Consider the following 20,235-nt stretch of genomic DNA (forward strand, 5'->3'; position numbering starts at 1 on the left):
TATAGAAACCATTCAAAACATTCAAAACATTTAAAAACAATTGAAACAATTAAAACGATTAAAGCATTTAAGAAAAAACAAAAATTATAAGCATGCTCTTCAGTATAATAATTCTGCTCAGAATAAAAATCTTGAATTGAACTTTCTGAAAAATAAATCTTTTTTACTTTTTTTTCAGTTCTTCAAAATGCGGAAAGTAACAACACAACGAAGTTTACACTCGTTAAAGTGAACCAGAGTCATTACGATTATTCAAAAACGATTGAAATTAAAAACATTTATTTAATTGGGACCAAATGGTATCCAGATTAAAGATATATATGTTGAAATAAACTAAGCATTCGCGTATCCATAGCTTGCAAAAAAGTAAAAGACCGGAAACGCACGTACCGAAATGATGAAGGTATAAGGAACAAATGGTTGTATAATCAACCGAAAAGGAAAAATCAAAATCAAAATCAAAATCAAAAAAAAAAAAACTCCCAAAAATAGGGATTGACCGAAATTGTCAAACTAATATTTCAAGTTTGTTGGTGAAGAAAGAAATCTAAATTGAATGGTATCATGTAATTTATAACAAGATTGCTGCGGCAACCATCAAAACGGTACCGAATGAGTAGCTGACGGTGTTACCTGCTCCTTCGTAAGCAGAAACTGCCTCGGTTGATGGTGATGATGAAACAGATGATTGTTCTGCAACAGTTGGTCCCTGAGGTGCTTCAGATTGTGCGGCAACAGCTGTTCCATGAGAACCCAAGGTTTGTGTAACGATGGTGGTTCCCTCAGTGACAACAATAGTTCCTTCTGAAGCTTCAGATGGTGCAGCAGCAGAAGCAGCAGCAGTTTCTTCGGAACCTTTAGATGGTGCAGCAACAGAAGCAGCAGCAGTTTCTTCGGAACCTTTAGATGGTGCAGCAACAGTAGTCTCCTCGGATTCGGGCTTTTCAGCGGTGGCGGTCTTCTTTGGTGCTTCAGATGATGCGGCAGCAACAGTTTCTTCGGACCATTCAGCTGGTGTGGTTGTTGTGGTTCCCTTTGGACCTTCGGCAGAAGAAGAAGAGGAAGCAGAAACAGGAGCAGGAGCAGACCCTTCAGTTGTTGCTGCTGGTGGTACAATTGCTGTGGATGTGGTTTCAACGGCAGATCCTGGAGCTGATTCCTCGTTGGCCTCCTTGGAAGGTTGGACAGTGATTGTTGCTTCCTCTGTCAATGGGCAGTATGTTGTGTATACAGTAGTTCCCTCAGTAACAACTGCAACACCTGTTGAGGTGGTGACTTCTGAACAAACGTCATTGGCACAAGACGTTAAAGTGATTTCAGTAGTTGAGTGAGCAGTAACTGTTTTAACAATTGGTGTGGTCTCTGGTGTGGTCTTTGCGGACTCGGATGAAGCTTCGCTTTCTGGAGCGCCTGGTGAGGTCTTTGCGGACTCGGATGAAGCTTCACTTTCTGGAGCACCTGGTGAGGTTGAGGATGGGGCTTCTTCACTTGGTTGGGTCTTCTCGGTTGATGCAGTAACCTCTTCTGTCAATGGACAATAAGTTGTGTACACTGTTGTATCTTCGGTAACGACTGTAACACCGGTGACGTGAGTTTGCTCCGAACATGCATTCTCGGAACATGATGTTACTGTGACAATGGTGGTTGAATGTGTAATAACAGTCTTTGGTGGTACAGAAGAAAGGGTAGATGCTGTTCCTTCCAAAGAGGTAGAGATGGACTCACCTGGTGCAGTTGAAGACTCAACTGGAGAAGACTCAACGGGAGAAGACTCGACTGGAGTGGACTCAACGGGAGAAGACTCGACTGGAGTGGACTCAACTGGAGAAGATTCAACTGGGGTGGATTTAACTGGAGAAGACTCAACTGGAGAAGACTCGACTGGAGTGGACTCAACTGGAGAAGATTCAACTGGAGAAGATTCAACTGGAGTGGACTTAACTGGAGAAGATTCAACTGGAGTGGACTTAACTGGAGAAGATTCAACTGGAGTGGACTTAACTGGAGAAGATTCAACTGGAGTGGACTTAACTGGAGAAGATTCAACTGGTGTGGACTCAACTGGTGTTGATTCAACTGGAGAAGACTCGACTGGAGTGGACTCAACTGGAGAAGATTCAACTGGGGAAGATTCAACTGGAGAAGATTCAACTGGAGAAGACTCGACTGGAGAAGACTCAACTGGAGTGGACTTAACTGGAGAAGATTCAACTGGAGAAGACTCAACTGGAGAAGACTCAACTGGAGTGGACTTAACTGGAGATGATTCAACTGGGGTGGACTTAACTGGAGTTGATGACGAAACTGGTGGAACAGATGACGAAACTGGTGGAACAGATGACGAAACTGGTGGAACAGATGACGAAACTGGTGGAACAGATGACGAAACTGGTGGAACAGATGACGAAACTGGTGGAACAGATGACGAAACTGGTGGAACAGATGATGAAACTGGTGGAACAGATGATGAAACTGGTGGGATTGATGATGAAACTGGTGGAACAGATGATGAAACTGGTGGGATTGATGATGAAACTGGTGGAACAGATGATGAAACTGGTGGAGCTGAGGATGAAACTGGTGGAGCTGAGGATGAAACTGGTGGAACAGATGACGAAACCGGTGGAACAGATGACGAAACTGGTGGAACAGATGACGAAACCGGTGGGATTGATGATGAAACTGGTGGTGGACATGATGTAGTTGGGGGAACAGTGCTTGAACCAGTAGATTCAGTGGAGGTTCCTGGACACTCACAGTCCCAACAGAATTGTTTAATTTCACAATTCTTTGAACCCTTTGTGACTTTGTCCAACAAATCGGACAAGAGACCCAAAGTTCTCTTGTCGTAAGTTGATGTTCCGCTAATATCATCTAAAACATCAGCTTCTTCTTCTCTCTTGAAGAGAGACAATTGGCTGTTGAAAACACTGCTAGCATCAAAGGTTTTGATACCATTAACAATAGTACTAACCTTGTAGCTGATTGAAGCACTACCAAACTTTTGCTTCAAAGAAGACCATTCGGAACAACCCTCATCAAAGTTGGTAACAATTTGGAGAGACTTTGGGATACAACACTTACCCTTGACAATCTCTGCCTGGACTTGGAAGTTAGCAGCCCATTTGAATGGGTTTTCAACTGGTTTATCACAATCAGCACCGAACAATTTGATGTCTTTACAACCGGTACCTTGCAATGACAATCCTTTAACACTTTTGGCAAAGTATTGGTTCAATTGATCAGCTTGGTCACACTGGAAGTTACCAACAACATTGTATGTACCATCACTATTTTTCTGGGCATTTGAAACAACGAAAGCGGCATTAAAGTTTGAGGTGCCATATGTTCTTTTGGAAACACCTGATGAGCTTGGGTCGTAGTACAATTGGTCAGGTGTACATTGTGGTTTAACCGTCTTGGGAACAACATCTTTGAATAAAGAATCATCCAAAAGGCAAAAAGTAGCGTCGGTAGAGCTAAGAAGAACAGCAATGGCTGTCAACAGTGCGAGTGATAACTTCATCTTTGATTAAGCGAATGTCTTTGAAGTTATTATTGTTGTTGTTGTTTTTTAAAGAAGAAGAAGAGGAAGATATATAAAAAAAAAAAAGAAAGAAACCTGATAGTTGAGTGGGATGGAGGGAGGGGGCGACAGCAGGTCTCTTTATAGTCCAATTTTTCAATCAGTTTTGGTTGAGGGAGAGGGAAGAGAAAGAGAGAATAAAAAATCTGAAATAGCATCAATAGGAGGTGAATCGACATAGCTGCATTATTCATCAAGATGTTTCTGTGCATACGGGAGGAGAATGGTGAAATGATTGAGAGAAATGGGAAAAAACAACAACAACAACAACTGCAACAACTGCAACAGCAGCAGCAGCAGCAGTAGCATGACAAGCAACGCATTTTTTTGTTTCTCAAACAGAAACATGAAATTGAACATATACGTGAACATTAATGTAAACATAAACTTTTTCACGCGTTGTAAGAGCTTGTAATTTGTCTTGGGTTTGTGAAAAGTTGCAAAATATCTAAATATGATTGTTTAGCCTTCTGCAAAGCGGTTGTAGGCTGGAATTGACGATAAAACATACCGGCTGCAATTTTTGAGTTGAGCAAACTGCCTTTGAAATAATAATAATATTGGAAAAGAAAAGAAAAAGAAAGAAACAAGGCAACACCTGAATTCTAGAAAGACCTGATTTTTACTTTTTTTGATACATTTTCTGGGGCATCAGGGTGCATGTGTAGTGGTTTGTAACCTTAAACAAAGCATAGTTGAATATGTACTCAAAACCAGAAACAAAACCAGAACCAGAACTGTAATACCATTGGGTTAGTAGGGGTAAATAATGCACCAGCTGTAGAAAATAATAGAGAGAGACAAAATAAAGAAAAAAAAGGGGGATGAAGATTAACATACATTCATCTCCTCAATCAATAACAGTGAAAAAAAGAAAAACATTTTTGGTTAAAGTGCAATTCAATGAAGTTTATTCAAAAGGATGGAGGGGAGGGGGGGAAGAAATAAAATACATGGCAAGAAAGCAAGTACCGGCGATCACAATATGATTTCCTTCGCTTAATTTCATACCCAAGCGAAGTTTTAACGAAAGAAGGAGAGTATTTCATTAAAGCTCTCTCTTCTTATTTTTTGTGTATCAGTTTTTGTCTATTGCTTTCGTAACTGAGCTTCCTTTCCTATTATAAATCCAAATTTAGTGCAAACGTTGTATTGTGAAATTCTAAAGTTTGATAAACCTTTTCTATGAATTTCTTATTGTTTGCTTGTTTGTTTGCTTTTAGTTCTATATTTTGCTCTCTTACTTCTCTCTTGTGTTGGTGTTTTGGTTTGTGTTCTGTGTCTTCTTCTTCTTCTTCTTTTTCTTTCTTTGTTTTTGTTTCATAACTGCATTAGACGGTGAAAAAAAAAAAGGAACAGAACAAAACAGAACCTGAAACGAGGGCTCGAAACGTTCTATCCCAATTTGGTGAAAATAAAATATTAAAAAAAAAGGGTCTCGACGGACATAGACTGCATCCAAAAAAAAACTGGAACAGAACAGAGAACCCTTTCCATCCCTTTGTCGCATGCCTGTCTTTTCATTCATTCATTCTTTGTCTCTTTTTTTGTGTCTCTCGCTCGTCCACAATATTCCGTCCACCCCTCCCCCCCCCCCCCCCCCCCCAAAAAAAAGAAATAATAATAAAAAATTAAAAGGAAGACGCAAGAAGCAACCAGCATACAATACATATTCTTGGCGGAACCCTTGAAATTTGTTGTGGCCCTGCCCTGAGAGGTACCGCTTACCCTGAAGGAAAACGAAAAAAAAAAAGAGGAAAAAAAGGGGTGGCACAAAAACGACAGTAAACGAAACAAAACTAAACAGAACTAAACGAAACAATACAATACAATACAAAACAAAGAATGAAACGATTCTAATTTCAATTTTTTGCCAATCCACCAACTTCAATCGAGATATATACAAAATGCAGAGAGGCAAGAATACTGAGCTAAAGTCATATGGGAGAGAGAGGGGAGGGGGGAGAGAAAACTAGCCTCAATACTGCTTAGCTTTGTAAACAGTTCCAATTCTTGAGATCTAGATCTTTGCCTTTTATTATTTTCTTTTCCTTTACAATAGATTCAACGGATCCTTGGGATTTTCAGGCTCTTGAGGCTCTTTAGGGATTTTCAGGACAAGATTGGATTGTTCAACAATACTCTTATGGAACTATTAGTTGGAAAATGAACATCAGCAATAAGACACAACAAAAGAAAAAAAAAGAAAAGAAAAAAGAAAAGAAAAAAAGCACCCAAAAGTAGAATTTACCAAAATAACAATAAGTCCTTCCTTATTGATTTAATTACTTGTTTTGCTTTCTTGAATTTGGACTTCATTTTTTTTTTGAGAGAGGGAAGAGACGGAAGGAAATTAAAGGAAAAGAGGAAATTGAAACGCGTTTTAAAAGGTTATGTAAGTTCGTTAAGCCTAGTGCCGCGAATCAGTTCGTAAATTGAAATTTCGCACTTGTCGACCAGGGTCTCTCCCACCCTCGTCTAATAAAACTGTAAACGGTGAAACCCTTTTCTTCTTTTGGAGCCTCTTCTTTTCTATGTTTTTTTGTAAAATACATATATATACATATATATATATATATATATGTATATAACATTCTTTTACATCTTCACCCCATTTAGGGTATATCTCTTACTATGTTGCTACTCGATCTAGACAGTCACACAAACCTTAGTCTTGTAAGAATACTTTGAAGAAGATGTTGAACTTGACCTCTTCCCAACATTCCCTTAGTATCTGCAAACTGGTATAAATAAATATTTGAATCCAAAATATATTGAACAACATTTACAATTTTTTTGAAATTCCATAGACGATATGCACACCTTCTAAATAATAAAATTTTTAAAAAAAAAAAAAAAATTAAAAGAAACTGGTTGACACACATTCATTCATGTTTAAGCCCCAAACATCGAACCAGAATTTGTTCTTTTATTTTATTTTATAATTTTATTTTTATTTTTACTTTTGCCTTAATCTTTTCAAATCCATTCGTCAGACGATGGACTGTGTTTACGCGTAAGAACCACCTGACTGCCGATCTTTGTTTACCAATTGGATATAGAAGAAAAAGATTAGGAAAAAACAAGGTGAAACAAACAGAAGAAGAAGAAGAAAAGGAGGAAGAAAAGGAAAAAAATGCAAACCCTATGGAGCGGCAGCGCTCTTGAATGGACGGAGGGGGGGGGGAAGAAATAATGCAATTAGGGTGCAAGTGTAGAATCCAATTAGGAATAAATTGTTGTGTAAACCCGCTTTTGTAATACATCTGGTGGATGGTTCCATTTCGTTGTTGCTTCTATGTTTGTTTGTTTTGCGTAACTGTCACAATGCATTGAAAACTTTTTTTTTTTAACTTTTTGATAAAATGTTGAGAACTTGGCTGTTGTATTTTGATTTTATTTATTATATATTTTTAAAACTATTGGAAAAATTCACCATTAGCCATATTCGTAATTGAGTATATACCCTATGAAGCTTCTAGAGAGACAAATTTCTCCACTTTTCCTGTTTTGTACAATCTCAACCTGATTAAGCACCTCAAGTGCAATGACATGAGTGGTTACAGCAGCAATATCAATAGTAATAACAAGAAAAAAAACAATAATTATTATTATTATTCTTCTTATACCAATGATAATAATAGTAGTAGTAGTGATACTACTACTGGAAGTAACAATAACAATAAAAGACATAGTAATGAAATTGAAAGAGGAGAAAAAAAAAACAGCAATGGAATTCAACTGGTTGTGCAAAATCACCACCTCAATTCTTCAAACCTCATACCATATTGTTTTATTACTTGTTTGCCTTATTGCACACCTTGTCCTTCTTCCCTTTATCTCATCTTTTCAATTCTACATTCTTCATTTCTCATTGTTCTCTCCACCCTTTATTTCAGAAAAAAAGAAGAAAGAAGAAAAAAATAGAAAAACAAACAAACAAACACCAATACGCGATATTTATCTCAATTCAATTTCTTCCCCATTGGAAAAAGTAAAAGAAACTCCAATTGATATTGTTTTGAACAAGATATTCATGACTGGTCAACGCTGCATACAATCCATTACAGCACCTCTGGCTCCTGTTCCTCAATTGTTTTCCTTATCAATTGAGTACATCAATTACCAACGCATGCCTTTTCTATCTGTTTTTTTTCTTCTATTTCAAGACAATTTTGACCCAATCAAGAAAGCTGCTGCAACCACCCCCGACACAGCTATGGTTGCCAAGTTTGTGACTGATCAAAACTTGCATGCAATCCACCACCTCATAATTGTCTGTTTTTTTTCTCTTTTCTTTTCTCTTTCTCTTTGTTCAATTTTTCTTGTTTCTCATTGGCAATTGTTATCTTCAACGTTTTGAAAGCCACGTGTAACTCTTCATTTCGTTCCTTGTCCTCCATTTCTACTTGTAATCTAATGCAGTTGAAACAACCGCATCTTACACCATTCCCTTCTGTTTCATGTTTCCACACAAAAACTGAGAAACAACCACAACAACAACAACAAATCTCTGGAAGATCCTTTTCTTTTCTTTTCTTTTTTTTTTGCCCAAATTTGACAATTAACAACCCAATCCGTATGTTTCTAATTTTAGTTTAAAATTCAAATTGGAAACGGAAAACACCAAACAAAAAAAAAGAAAAGAAAAAGAGAGAGAGCAATAAAAAAAAAAAGAAACAAGATAACAGCACCAATAACAGTATTTGCAATTGCAATCCATCACAGCACACTTTCCATTTCCTTCTATAGCTTTTGTGTTGTTGGTCATGAAAATTACCTGTATCGATTCATCTAGATGAAATTTTGTGATCAGCAGAACACTATTTCAGGTACTGGATTCATTCAAAACTGACAATCTTATTTGCGTTCTGCATCGCTTCCTTTTACAGAAGTAAATGAAGGTGAATCACTCCTCTCGCCAGTTTCACGTCCCTCAGTTTCATCTTCTTCGCTATCTTCCTCTTCCTCTTCCTCTTCTTCCTCTTCTTCCTCTTCTTCCTCTACTTCACTGTCATCTTCTTCACTATCATCTTCTTCACTGTCATCTTCTTCACTATCATCTTCTTCACTGTCATCTTCTTCACTATCATCTTCTTCACTGTCATCTTCTTCACTATCATCTTCCTCCTCATCCTCGTCTTCTTCATCCTCGTCGCTACCAAAAAAGTCGTCAAGACTTTGTAGCTTATACGTTTTCAGCTTCTGCTGTCCAACTTCATTACTTTGATTACCTTGACGAGTTGCTAAATCGGATGAAGGTATAACAACGGGTGATGGTGATCTAGTTGTTCCTTCATGTGCATATACTGGTTGAGCTGATAATTTGTTATAATTAATTGCAACTTCGTTTCTTATTGAAGGTGGTGGTAAGGTACTGGAATCTTCCAGCCACTTGGGAACTGCAAAATATGACCTTATCAGGGATATATCCCCATCGTTGATGGAACCAAGTTCAGGTATTGGTTTGGGAACTTGCAAAAGAAGTGAGGCTAGTTGGGCACGATCAACTCCAGAACTTAGCAATACATCAAGCATTCGAGCACGATCACGTATATCGTATGACGTGTCGTATTTGGCCAAGTGTAATGCATGCTGAAACATCTGTGACTCAATGCTTGCTTCCAATTTGACATTAACAAGTGTCCTATCTTCTCCAGTACTTTCCATTTCATTCGCTTGACGTATTAATTCAAATGCGTAAACCTTTGCCGCTAATACCAATAATTGATATCTTACAACCTCTGATTGTTTAGCAAAGGACTTGAGCAGTTTGCGCAACACATCTGGTCCCACCGAGTTTTCCGATGCTAAACTATACTCACCAATCGTCCAAATGAGTGAAGCTTTCGCATCATCTTCAATCTCCCTCTTGCCATCTTCTAGTAAAATTGCAAGTCTAGTAATCGTATTGGTGATTTGTTTCTCCTGAGTAGTGGTTGTAACATCGTATTTCTGTTGCAAAATATAACGAATCACGGTTATGGCCTCTCCTGCCAACTCTGCACTAAATGAACCTAGTTTGTAAAGGCACCAGTTCAAGATATGATCATTCCACTCTGAACTAATGGCACACGATGTAAGCTTTCGCAATGCCTTCTTGGCAATTTTTGGTTCAGCATTGCAAGCACAATATTTCAATTCTTCAAAAATGTACTTTACGTTCACGTCGTTGATCACTGATGCCAAGATATCAAGTTTAACATTGGCAATCTCATCCATTTCGTTGGGAAAGGGGAAAAAACTAGTAAAGTGCGATGCAAACATGAAAGGATTTTTCTCGCAGATGTATGCAACCATCCAAAGAGATACAATGGCTGATTCCGTATTTGTTGAAAATGCAATCTTCATCAATTGGCTTTGAAGGCTAAAATTTTGAAAAGAATTTGGAGAAAGTAGATAGGTGGCCTTAGCAACACTAATCACAACTGCATCAGAAATAGACTGCGCTAATGGTTTTATTGATACTAAAAATTTGTGCAAGTCTTGATCCATTGATTTACTTTCTTCTTCTTCATAACCTTCCTGTTCCTCATCATCAACATCATCATCCTTGCTTCCGTCTCCACGTTTGTGTTCTATAGGTTTAGAGATGAATGTTCGACAATATTCTGTCAAGATGTCGATAGTATATATTTGTGCCCATTCATCAAACCTTGTTATCAAAGAACAAAACCTTCTAAAATTTCCATGTATGAATTGCCATTTCTTACTTGCTTTTTTCCCCAAATGATTTCTAATTCGATAATATGATTTGATAGCCGAACCAACAACCATCACATCGTTATCAGCCAAAAGTTGTCCCAAGATCTCATAAATTTGCTTTCTCGATTTCCCAGCTTCGAGGTATATCTTTCCAATCGAAATCGCTGCAGCAGATCTTGTAAGTGGTGATGGATCTGAGGAACATCTCTTCAAACTGAGTGTTACTATTGGCACAATCGATGTGATCTTTATTCCCGCTAAAGACCGTATTGCGTTTGCTCTATTTATTGGTGTTTTATCTCCAAGGGATTTTTGTATCGAGTTGATAGCTAAAAGAGCAGTGTCTGCCTCTGCATCAGCGTACTTAGTAAGGTAGATAATCACCAACTGCCGCACTTTCGCATTATCGCTGGTGATGTTCTTGACAACATCGGCAAAAAATGGAAGGCCGTCACCTCCTTTAGATATAATTGAAATCACGCATTTCATGCCACTTGATACATCTCTGGTTGCTCTTGAATTGAGTAGCTTAGAAATCTCTTGTGGATCAGTGGCCACACCATTGGTATCAATTAAAGGCGCCAAAGTCGACAGTGCCTCGATTGAAAGGTCCTTTACCGACTCCAAAATTGACGAAATCTTGGATATCGAATCATTCATCTGGGGTCAAAAACTGGGAGCGGGATAGGTACAAAGATCAAAATCTAAGGTTTTTGGTACTGTGGATGTAACTAAAGAAAAAAATGAAATGTAAAGTAATTGCAATGTTTGGTCCTGTTGTGTATATTTCGACAGTGTTGGTTTTATTGTTGGAACAGGTACTACTACTCTTGCTGCTGGAGGTGTTGGTGTTGGTGTTGGTGTTGGTGTTGGTGTTAATTTTGGCGCTCTAGTTGAGACACGAAGATTAATTTCCATTCTTCTTTTTTTTTGCGCATTTTTAAAGTCGAGCTTGGCACTAAAATTGCGCGCAGTTTTTTTTTTCTCTCTTTCCATCTTGTACATCCACTTGATATATGTGAGAGGAAAAGAGAAAATGGAGCGTACACAAGAAAAAGAGAATTCGTTTATAAAAAGAAGAAAAAGAGAGTAAAACGAGTCGAAAGCACTGTGTTTCAATTACTCATCAATACATATTCTATACATATTCTATACAACTTTCTTTCTCTTGTTAAGTTTGTTTGCTGCTGTTTTCATACGCTTACCCAACTTGAGCTCTTTATTGCTCTGGATATAACTTTGTGGAAAAAACTCTCCAATGGTCGATTGAACACCTTCGGCGCTTTTCTTGTTAAGATCTCGAACCAACGGAATCATTACTTCGTCAACTCTTTCCTGTGACCAACCGACATTATACATCAAAAATGACCGTATTTGGTCCAAATTAGGAACTCCCCAAACAAAGTCAGTCTTGTCTGGATCAACTTCGGGTCTTTTATAAGCTTCGAAAACAATTCTATCCGGAAAGTTATCAGGTAAATATAGCTTGCCACTTTTTACTTTGGACAACAAATTTTTCTCCAACGAAGTCAAATTGGATTTCACCTCTGCGGTTTTGGTATGTCTATCAAACCATTCCTTGAACTTGGTCAAGCTACCAAATTCCGCCAAGATTTCCATCGCCAAAACTGGTCCTACTCCTTTGATACCCTCAGTATAATCACTTCCTAGAAGCAATGCTAATTCAATCAAATTGTCTTGACTTAATCCAATCTTGGTAGCTATATCGTCTTTGAAATAACACTCGACAAATTGTTTCTGATTGAACATATTCTTGTAAACCTTATCTCCGCCAAAAAGAAAACAATCGCTATCGTCAGTAACGATTCCGTCAACCAAGCCAATTTTTAAAAGTTCTGCACATTGAGCTTCTGCTTCCATTGGTGCAGTGATAAATGGAATACCAAATCTTTTGAGTAGCTCCTGGACATCGTAAATCATAGTCTCGGTCACTTCATCTGAGTCTCGTTTTGCCTTTTGTAATTTCTCCTGGAGCAAGTGTTCTTCAGTGATGCGTGTATTTATCGATGATATAGGGGGCACTGTATGTGTGGCCTTTATTTTACTTTTCAATAATTCATGATCAACTTCCTCTGTTCTCATCTGTTCAATCAACATATCCTCGTCTTCTTCTTCAAAATCATAGTCAATAACTGCCGCTTTTCGTTCCGGTTCTTTCTCTGGTAATTCTTGTTCCTTTGATGGTGCATCCGCCTCAATTATAGATGGCGAGTGTGGTGGTAATGATGGTAGTTGTGATGGTGGTGGTGGTGGTGGCGGCGCAACTTCCGCAACGTCCACAACGTCGGCATCATTGTCATATCCATCACCATTACTTTTGTAATCATCTTCGTTGTCGTTAGTTTCAAAATACTCTTTTGCTTCAAACCATGGAATAAGACCAGCTGCTTTTTCTTCGTCTTCGTATTCTTCAACGTCACCGTCTTCAATGTTTTTATTCATTTTTCTATCTATGATGCTTGATACAAATTTTTCATTATGCGGGTTCAATGTTTGGCTTACTTCATTTCGGAACCAATCTGGGAGTTTTTCTTGTCCAGCAGGACGGTTTTTTGTGATTTGCTCGTCATTATCAGATAATTCAGAGGCTATATCATCATCATCAACTTCATCAACAACAACATGTTCTTCCTTTCTGGGCACGTTTTTCACAATTGGTAGGCACTCGGTTTCTTTGGCTTCGTCTATCTGAAGTTTTTTACTTTTTCTGCCCATATCGAAATCAGTTATAGCTCCATTTTTGTTGCCGGCTTGAGTTTTGAATTGGGTATTGTCGTTAATATTATTGCCTGTACCTTTCTTAAGCTGCACTTTTCCAGTTTCATGGTTATCTGCGGAGAATATGAATGATCTTCCTAGCTCGCTCTTTGAGCCTATGATTGTGTGCTCATTTTGTGCGGAGTCCGCTGTTTTATCAAGAGTAGATGGCATGGCATTTGCATTCACATCCTCTTTGGTCAATTGCAGATTTGGAAACAATAGGGAAGCACCAAAATTTGTCTTACTGGCAGAAGAGTTCAAGTAGGACAAAGAGGAATGAGACGAGGCTTCTATTTGCTTTTCGAGATCTGCCTCCTCCTTGACCATCTTGTAATATTCGGCTTTACTTGCTTCCACAGCATCCTCCATGCTAGTGTTGAATCCTTGTAAGCCTTTTGATTGTTGTTGTTCTTGTTGTTGTTGTTTTTGTTGTTGTTGTTGTTGTTGTTGTTGTTGTTGTTCTATTCCTATAGAATGCTCAGGTTCGTTATACTGTTCGTAAATTGACATGATAAGTGCTTTTTGCAATTGCTTTTCCTCCTCAGTTTCCTCTTGTTCTTCCAACGGTACGTCTTCAAAATCTGAATCGCTTTCAGCATCTGAATCTATACGTTTCTCCTTTTCCATTAGCTCAATTTTGGGTTTTTCGGTGAGCAGTACATCCTTATTCAGCTCCTCATCTGAAAGACTGATTGGGTTTGTGGCACTGGCACCTTCCCCCTGCAACGCCAATGTCCACCCATCCTCGTTTTTGACTAAAGCGTATTTGCGATCTTTATCTCCAGCGATACGTCGCTCTACATTGACATCGTCATTCATCCCAGTAACGTTCATAAGCTTCTGTGTATAGAAATTACGTTTTTGCACTTGTTGAATCTGAAATTTGGAAAACTCCATAGAGCTAGGAAACAATTCTTGGAGTTGCTCTTTTTGGTAACCCATCCTTAATCGTGATTTTAACCTTAAATGGTTCAAGATCATGTATTGAGTAGCAATTGGTAATTTGGAAAACTCCTTGGATTTAGGGTCAACTTCATTAATATTGATACCATCAACGTGATCAAAGTCATCGTCTTCAGGCACACGTTCATCTTCATCTGCCATAATTCTTTGATCGGTTCGCGAAACTTTAAACTCGTGTAAATCAGGCAAGTGATATTCATCTTTCTTGCGGAATTTAATTGATTTTAGTTGCTCTGGGGATAATGATTCTGAACTCTGTGTTTGAGCTGTCAGTGGCGCATTATTTCCCGGCAAATCTTCAAAGTATATAATGTCGTCGTCATCTTCATCATCAGGATCATCATCGTGTTTATCACTATCATTGACAAGATATTCATATTTTCCACGTTTCTCATCATCAGCATTTGCTGCTCCGCCAACTGCCTTCTTTGAACTCTGAAGTACATTTTTTCTTTGTCTCTTCCAGTTAGTTGGTTCTCCTTGTAATTGTTTTTGTAATTGCATGGCAAGCAATTTCTGTGCGGTTTCTCTAGTAGACTCTGCTTTCTGTTGTCTTCGATTTTTCCTTTCAGCGATGGTTTGTTTCTTCAATACAGGTACACCGCCATCGAAAACAAAGATGGGTCGAATTCCAAAGAAAAGCAATTTACATATTCGTCTAAAGAATCCAACTATATGAGACGATTGCAACGCGTTTCCTTCCTTGTCTCTTACGGCTTTTAAAAACTGGTATATCCAAATGGACGCGTCTACGGCGAGTTTCTTTCTAGACAAGGCTTCTAGTCGTACCGGACGAGCTGAGGGTCCAACTATATCCCATAATGACTGTACGCCCATTTATGTGATGCTTTTATGTAAAGATGAGGTAGTATCATGTACAATATAGTTTTATTATTTTGTTTTTTGTGTGGAGGGAATTTTTTTTGATTATTGACTTATTTATTTTATTTATTTTATTTTTGATTCCTAACTCTCATTTGATTGCTTTATAGATCGTTGCTCTTCTTTGCTTGTCAGTATTTTATCTCATTTTCTTTTTTTTTCTTTTTTTTTTTTGGTGAATGTGATTTAACGGGAAAGCGCAAATGAGATTCTCTACAATTTTTTGAATTTGTTCTTTATTTGCAAGAAGATTGTAAAAAGAAAATGGACGGTAAAGAAGAGGAAGAAAAAAAAATTACCATTTTATGGAATCAAAGGGGAGATTGATTTATGTTAATACAAAAAGCAGAAGCAAAAGAATATGTGGAGGTAGAAAAATTGTTGGTTATTTGGTTAGTTGATTTGATGGAAAATGTAGACATCGGATCGCACTGAACGGTCCTAAGGAGCTTTGCAATAATTTGACTCCTCCAGATTTGTTTTTTTCACTAGACTTTACAGCCTCTTGACCCATAGTTTAAACTCATACTAGCCACTCAAATAAATCACACAAACCTTATAATTCGGCACGACAAACATCTATAAAACTCTTGTCTTGATACAAGACGGCATAATCCATTTATATTCGACAAGCCGTTCGTGTTCCGCTTATAATTAGTTTTTTTCGTGCGGCTTCTCGGTCCGAGCGAACAAATTAGTCAAGTTCCAAGAATTTCAAGATTCATAGATCGCGACAAACATTGCCCAATTAGGATGTGCTCCATTACCCACCTTCCCGCCAGCACCTTCTTTCTTTCCTCCCCTCCCCCCCTCCTTCCTCTTTCCTTCCCTCCTTCCTTCCCCCACATTGAAATTGATTTTCATCCTTAATATGTACCATCGGAAAAAAAACAATAACTGAACAACATTATCAAGTAGAGTGTGGAAAATTAAGAAGAGAATTGAAAAGAAAAAAAAAATTGTAAATAAATTACATATATACATTACATATTAATGTAATCGTATATTTAATGAATATATAAGGCATTCAAAAGACCTTGTCTCCGCAATTTTTCATTCCTTTCCTTTCTTTTTCTTTTTTTTGCTTTTTCTTTTTCTATTCCTTTATTTATTTGTTTTGTTCAAAACAGCACCTTCCGCTATTTTACATTTTCACACTTGTTTGCATTTAAAACAAGAAAGATGTCACAAGAGTTTATGAAGTTTGCCTCGCGCAGATCAACCGTTTATTCCCACAGGGGAATGGTTGCGTCGACCCAACCACTTGCCAACTCCGCCGGTTTAAAAATCTTGGAAAAAGGCGGTAATTGTGTCGATGCTGCAATAGCAGTGTCAGCCGCCTTGTGTGTAACAGAGCCAGCATCCACGGGAATTGGTGGTGATTGTTTTGCTTTGTATTTCAAGCGTGATGGTACGGCAAAGTCTCCGCTTGGTTCTGGAAAGGTGTTGGGATTAAATGGCTGTGGCCGTGCTGCTAAAAAAGTAACACCGCAACATGTTTGGGATGAACACAATGACGGTAAACCCATGCCCAGAATTCCATACACTTCGGTCTTTTCAGTAACTGTTCCAGGTGCCATTGCTGGATGGTATGATGCCTTTGAGAAGTGGGGGTCGGGCAAAGTCACATTTGAACAAATTTTGGAGCCAGCTGTAACATTAGCTGAACACGGGTTCCCAGTATCGGAATTATCAAGTAAGTCATGGAAGGCAGCGATACCCAAATTGAAAGCGCAAAATCCCAATTTGAGTAATAATAACCCATTTATAATATTAGATGGTGAAAATGGTGCAAGAGGTCCCAATGAAGGCGAATATGTCAAGAATACCCCAGTGGCAGAGTGCCTCAAGTTAATAGGCAAGCAAGGTAAAGGGGCATTTTACGAGGGGCCAATAGCTGAGGCAATCATTGAGACCACTTCAAAGCGAAACCATCAACTCACTGCGCAAGACTTGCAAGCCCACACTTCTACCATTGTTGAGCCTATTAAATTGAATTTTCAAAATCACAATGTTTGGGAAATTCCCCCAAATGGCCATGGGTTAGTTGCGTTGTTGGCACTTGGTCTCATCCAAGAATTACATAATGAAGGTAAAATCAACATACATGAGTTGAAACACAACTCTGCCGAATATTTGCATATACTTATTGAAGCATGTAAATTGGGATTCCATGACTCGGACGAATATGTCACCGACCCTACATTCAAGGATATCCCTGTCGAAGCATTACTCCATCATCAATATCTCAAAACTAGAGCTCAGTTATTTGACCCATCAAAAATTATTGATGGTGAGAGTATGACGCATGGAGTTCCCGATTCCAAATACAAATCTGATACTGTATACCTTACAGTTACAGACTCGAATGGTGAAGCTTGTTCGTTCATCAATTCCGTTTATGAAGGTTTTGGTTCAGGTATATTGGTTGAGAAATATGGATTCTGTCTCCACAACAGAGGCGCCAACTTTAACTTGAGTCCAGGATTATCAAACTGTCTCGAAGGTGGAAAAAGACCATACCACACCATTATTCCAGGTATGATTACGAATGCTATTGATGACACACTCTATGCTTCATTTGGTAACATGGGTGGCTTTGCCCAGCCAGTTTGTCATGTTCAGCATGTCCTCAACATGGTGATCTTTGGAATGACACCACAACAGCTGCTTGATGCTCCTCGATTTGTTTTGAATTCAAACAATGATGTGTTAAGAGATAGAGGTAGAGGCGCGGATGGTCCTGTGAGGACACCAATTACCATTGTACAAATTGAAGAAGGTGTTGGCAACGAAACGGTTGAGAAGTTGAAACAATTGGGCCATAGTGTTGAGGTATTAACTGGATACAACAGACAAACTGTAGGTAGGGGCCAAATCATTAAGAACGAGTCAAGAAATGGGCAATTGGTGTATGCTGGTGGCAGTGACATGAGAGGAGACGGCGCAGCAGCACCCTTTGTGTAAAACGGCTAAAAGTTCATCAAAAAAAAAAAAAAAAAAAAAAAAAAATCCAAAAGTTAAATATTTATTATAATGCTGATGTCAAAACCAAAAAGAACATAGTAAGCTGAAAACTCTGTTATCTCTATGATTTTTTTTTTTATCCCCGATGGTTTTTGTTTGATTTTGTTTGTTCATTTTTTTGAAAAAAAAAATTTAATTTTGATTTGGTCAATTGTAGTAGATTCTGGGGTTTGGTGATGAATTGCGGATGCGGAATTTAGGTCATGGTATCACGGAGTTATCATGTATGTACAACGCTAAATCCCTTTAGTTGTGGTGCTACACAGCCGCTTTTCCTTACCCCTTGAATACAGCCCTGCGCCAAAAACCCTCAATCTTATGAATGAATGATGGAGTCGAGGAGGGAGAGAGGGGGGAGAGGAGGGAGAGGAGGGAGAACGAAAGTGATATTTGTATGTAAAAATATGAGCAGTAAAATAAACTAAAAAAGAAAAACCACATTCAACTACAAAGAAGGAAGAACAATAGTACCAATTACTTTAAGTTATGACTATTCGGCTGAATGTAAATAAATACATATATATATATATATATATATATGTAAAAATCTATCTATACATTTATAGGTTTGTTATCTCTAATCTATATTAAAATTAATTTATCTGGTACTTGAGTTATAAAGTAAGAGCTTAGTGATAAATATGGCGCAAACAACAACATCAGAAGGAACGACTACAACTAAATTGGACTTATCTGATCCACCAGCCTACTTGAATGGATCAATTGCTAAAGAAAAATCTACCATTTATCATTCAGAAGAAAAACAATCATTTTTAGGACAAGATGATGCACTTAATGCTGCAAAATCTTATAAAATGGTGATTGCAAATCAATGTTGGTCAAGCAATTACAAAGTATTTGTTAGCCAGGACTCTTTTGAAAAGTTCAAAACATTTAAAAAAACTAAAAAAGAGAAGAAAAGCAATGAAATTACAATCCCTCTACAATCAGAAGGTGTTGGCATTCCGTTGTTTAAAGTTAAAGCACATTGCTGGTTTGGGTTCCTCACCTTTTACAAGTGTGTACCCAGTGTTGACAAAAGCGCATTCGATATTGCCAAAGATAAATTTGAATTCTGTAAGGTGAAAAAACATACTCATGTGGGGTATGATAGCTTTGTTTTTGAATTTACGCCTGATCCGGAAAATCGTAGTTCTGATTTTACTTTAACATTGTTTAGTAGTGGAGTGTTTCCAATCAATGACTATGAATATAATGGTAAACGTTATAGGTGGGTTGACGAAAGTCGTTGTGGTGGGGTCACAAAGCAAGTTGCACGTAAATTTGCATTTACTCACACTGTGTTGCAGTCTAATCAGCCGTCGATGCTCGATAATTGGGATGGTAAAAATCATTCATTAGACAAGCAAAAAGGTAACCCATTATTGGATGGTTTATTGAAAAAGAGGTTCAAGTGGGGTACAAAGAAAATTAAGGAAGAATACTATGGTGAAAATGATAATACTCAATTGAGTGAAACTGTAGCCACTTGTCTCAAGCTGGGATATGCAATGTTGCAAACTGAATCATTGCATAACAACAATGCATGTGAAGTGAATCAAGAGAGTATTTTGTCTGTCAATTTAGACGTTTTGGTATTGGTCTGTGTTGCAACGGTTTTAAAGCGTAAAAAGGATATTGTGGAACAAGCAAACATTGCTGCTGCTGCTGCGGCTGCTTCTTAAACGTGTGCATCTGTGTGCTCATGATGTAGTTTTTCGTACTTTTATCTTGTTGTTGTTTTCTTTCTTTAAAACATATGTATTTGTTTTTGTTTGTTTTATTTTTATTTTAATGTTTGTGAATATATAATTATGAAAACTACTTACTCTACACTTTAGCATGATGAATGACTTGTTGCAGGAGTATGGGCATAGCTTGCGAATAATCATCATGAAATAATGAATGTGGAAGAATAGTAGTCATAATAGTGCTAAGTTGTACTAACTTCATGGACTGATACAAATTGCTGGTTTATAGAGAGGAAGGGCAAGAGTACGAGTGTATGTGTATGTGTGTAATCTCTTGTTTAAGTCCGTTTGCACTATGTCTTTTTTTTTTTGTTGTTGTTTTCGTCGTTCCTATACATTGGCGATTCTAAAGCCGTGCACCTCGTGATCATTAAACACCTGATAAGGCTGAGTAGGTAAGCCAATCGGCCCGAGTTATACCGCCGACTTAACTCCGTACGAAAGAAAAGAATGTTGAACAAAAAGAGAGATGGACGAACAATACACAAATACGTATACATATGTATATGTATATATGTATATGTATATATATATATATAT

The 20,235-nt window shown here is 37.9% G+C and overlaps 5 protein-coding genes across 5 annotated transcripts; 2 read left to right on the forward strand and 3 right to left on the reverse strand. All coding sequences in view use genetic code 12, as the record gives it.

The window, feature by feature from the left end:
- Nucleotides 1-571: 571 nt before the first annotated feature.
- On the reverse strand, nucleotides 572-3,526 carry PVL30_004213 (uncharacterized protein; the record flags this gene model as incomplete). The annotated part of the gene is made up of 1 exon (XM_001524474.2): nucleotides 572-3,526. The coding sequence occupies one exon, from the start codon at nucleotides 3,524-3,526 to the stop codon at nucleotides 572-574; it is 2,955 nt and encodes a 984-aa protein (XP_001524524.2).
- A 4,920-nt stretch (nucleotides 3,527-8,446) lies between these two features.
- Nucleotides 8,447-10,951, reverse strand: APL6 (AP-3 complex subunit beta; the record flags this gene model as incomplete). Its single annotated transcript, XM_001524476.2, has 1 exon — nucleotides 8,447-10,951. One exon carries the CDS (start codon nucleotides 10,949-10,951, stop codon nucleotides 8,447-8,449), a length of 2,505 nt encoding a protein of 834 aa, XP_001524526.2.
- A 489-nt stretch (nucleotides 10,952-11,440) lies between these two features.
- Nucleotides 11,441-14,872, reverse strand: RAD2 (DNA repair protein rad2; the record flags this gene model as incomplete). The annotated part of the gene is made up of 1 exon (XM_001524477.2): nucleotides 11,441-14,872. One exon carries the CDS (start codon nucleotides 14,870-14,872, stop codon nucleotides 11,441-11,443), a length of 3,432 nt encoding a protein of 1,143 aa, XP_001524527.2.
- A 1,242-nt stretch (nucleotides 14,873-16,114) lies between these two features.
- On the forward strand, nucleotides 16,115-17,884 carry PVL30_004216 (uncharacterized protein; the record flags this gene model as incomplete). Its single annotated transcript, XM_061119531.1, has 2 exons — nucleotides 16,115-16,119; nucleotides 16,156-17,884. The coding sequence occupies 2 exons, from the start codon at nucleotides 16,115-16,117 to the stop codon at nucleotides 17,882-17,884; spliced, it is 1,734 nt and encodes a 577-aa protein (XP_060975514.1).
- Nucleotides 17,885-18,585: 701 nt separating this feature from the next.
- Nucleotides 18,586-19,629, forward strand: PVL30_004217 (uncharacterized protein; the record flags this gene model as incomplete). Its single annotated transcript, XM_001524479.2, has 1 exon — nucleotides 18,586-19,629. The coding sequence occupies one exon, from the start codon at nucleotides 18,586-18,588 to the stop codon at nucleotides 19,627-19,629; it is 1,044 nt and encodes a 347-aa protein (XP_001524529.2).
- Between the last annotated feature and the right edge of the window lie 606 nt (nucleotides 19,630-20,235).

This window comes from Lodderomyces elongisporus, chromosome 5, assembly GCF_030384665.1.
Source record: "Lodderomyces elongisporus chromosome 5, complete sequence".
NCBI lineage: Eukaryota > Fungi > Ascomycota > Pichiomycetes > Serinales > Debaryomycetaceae > Lodderomyces > Lodderomyces elongisporus.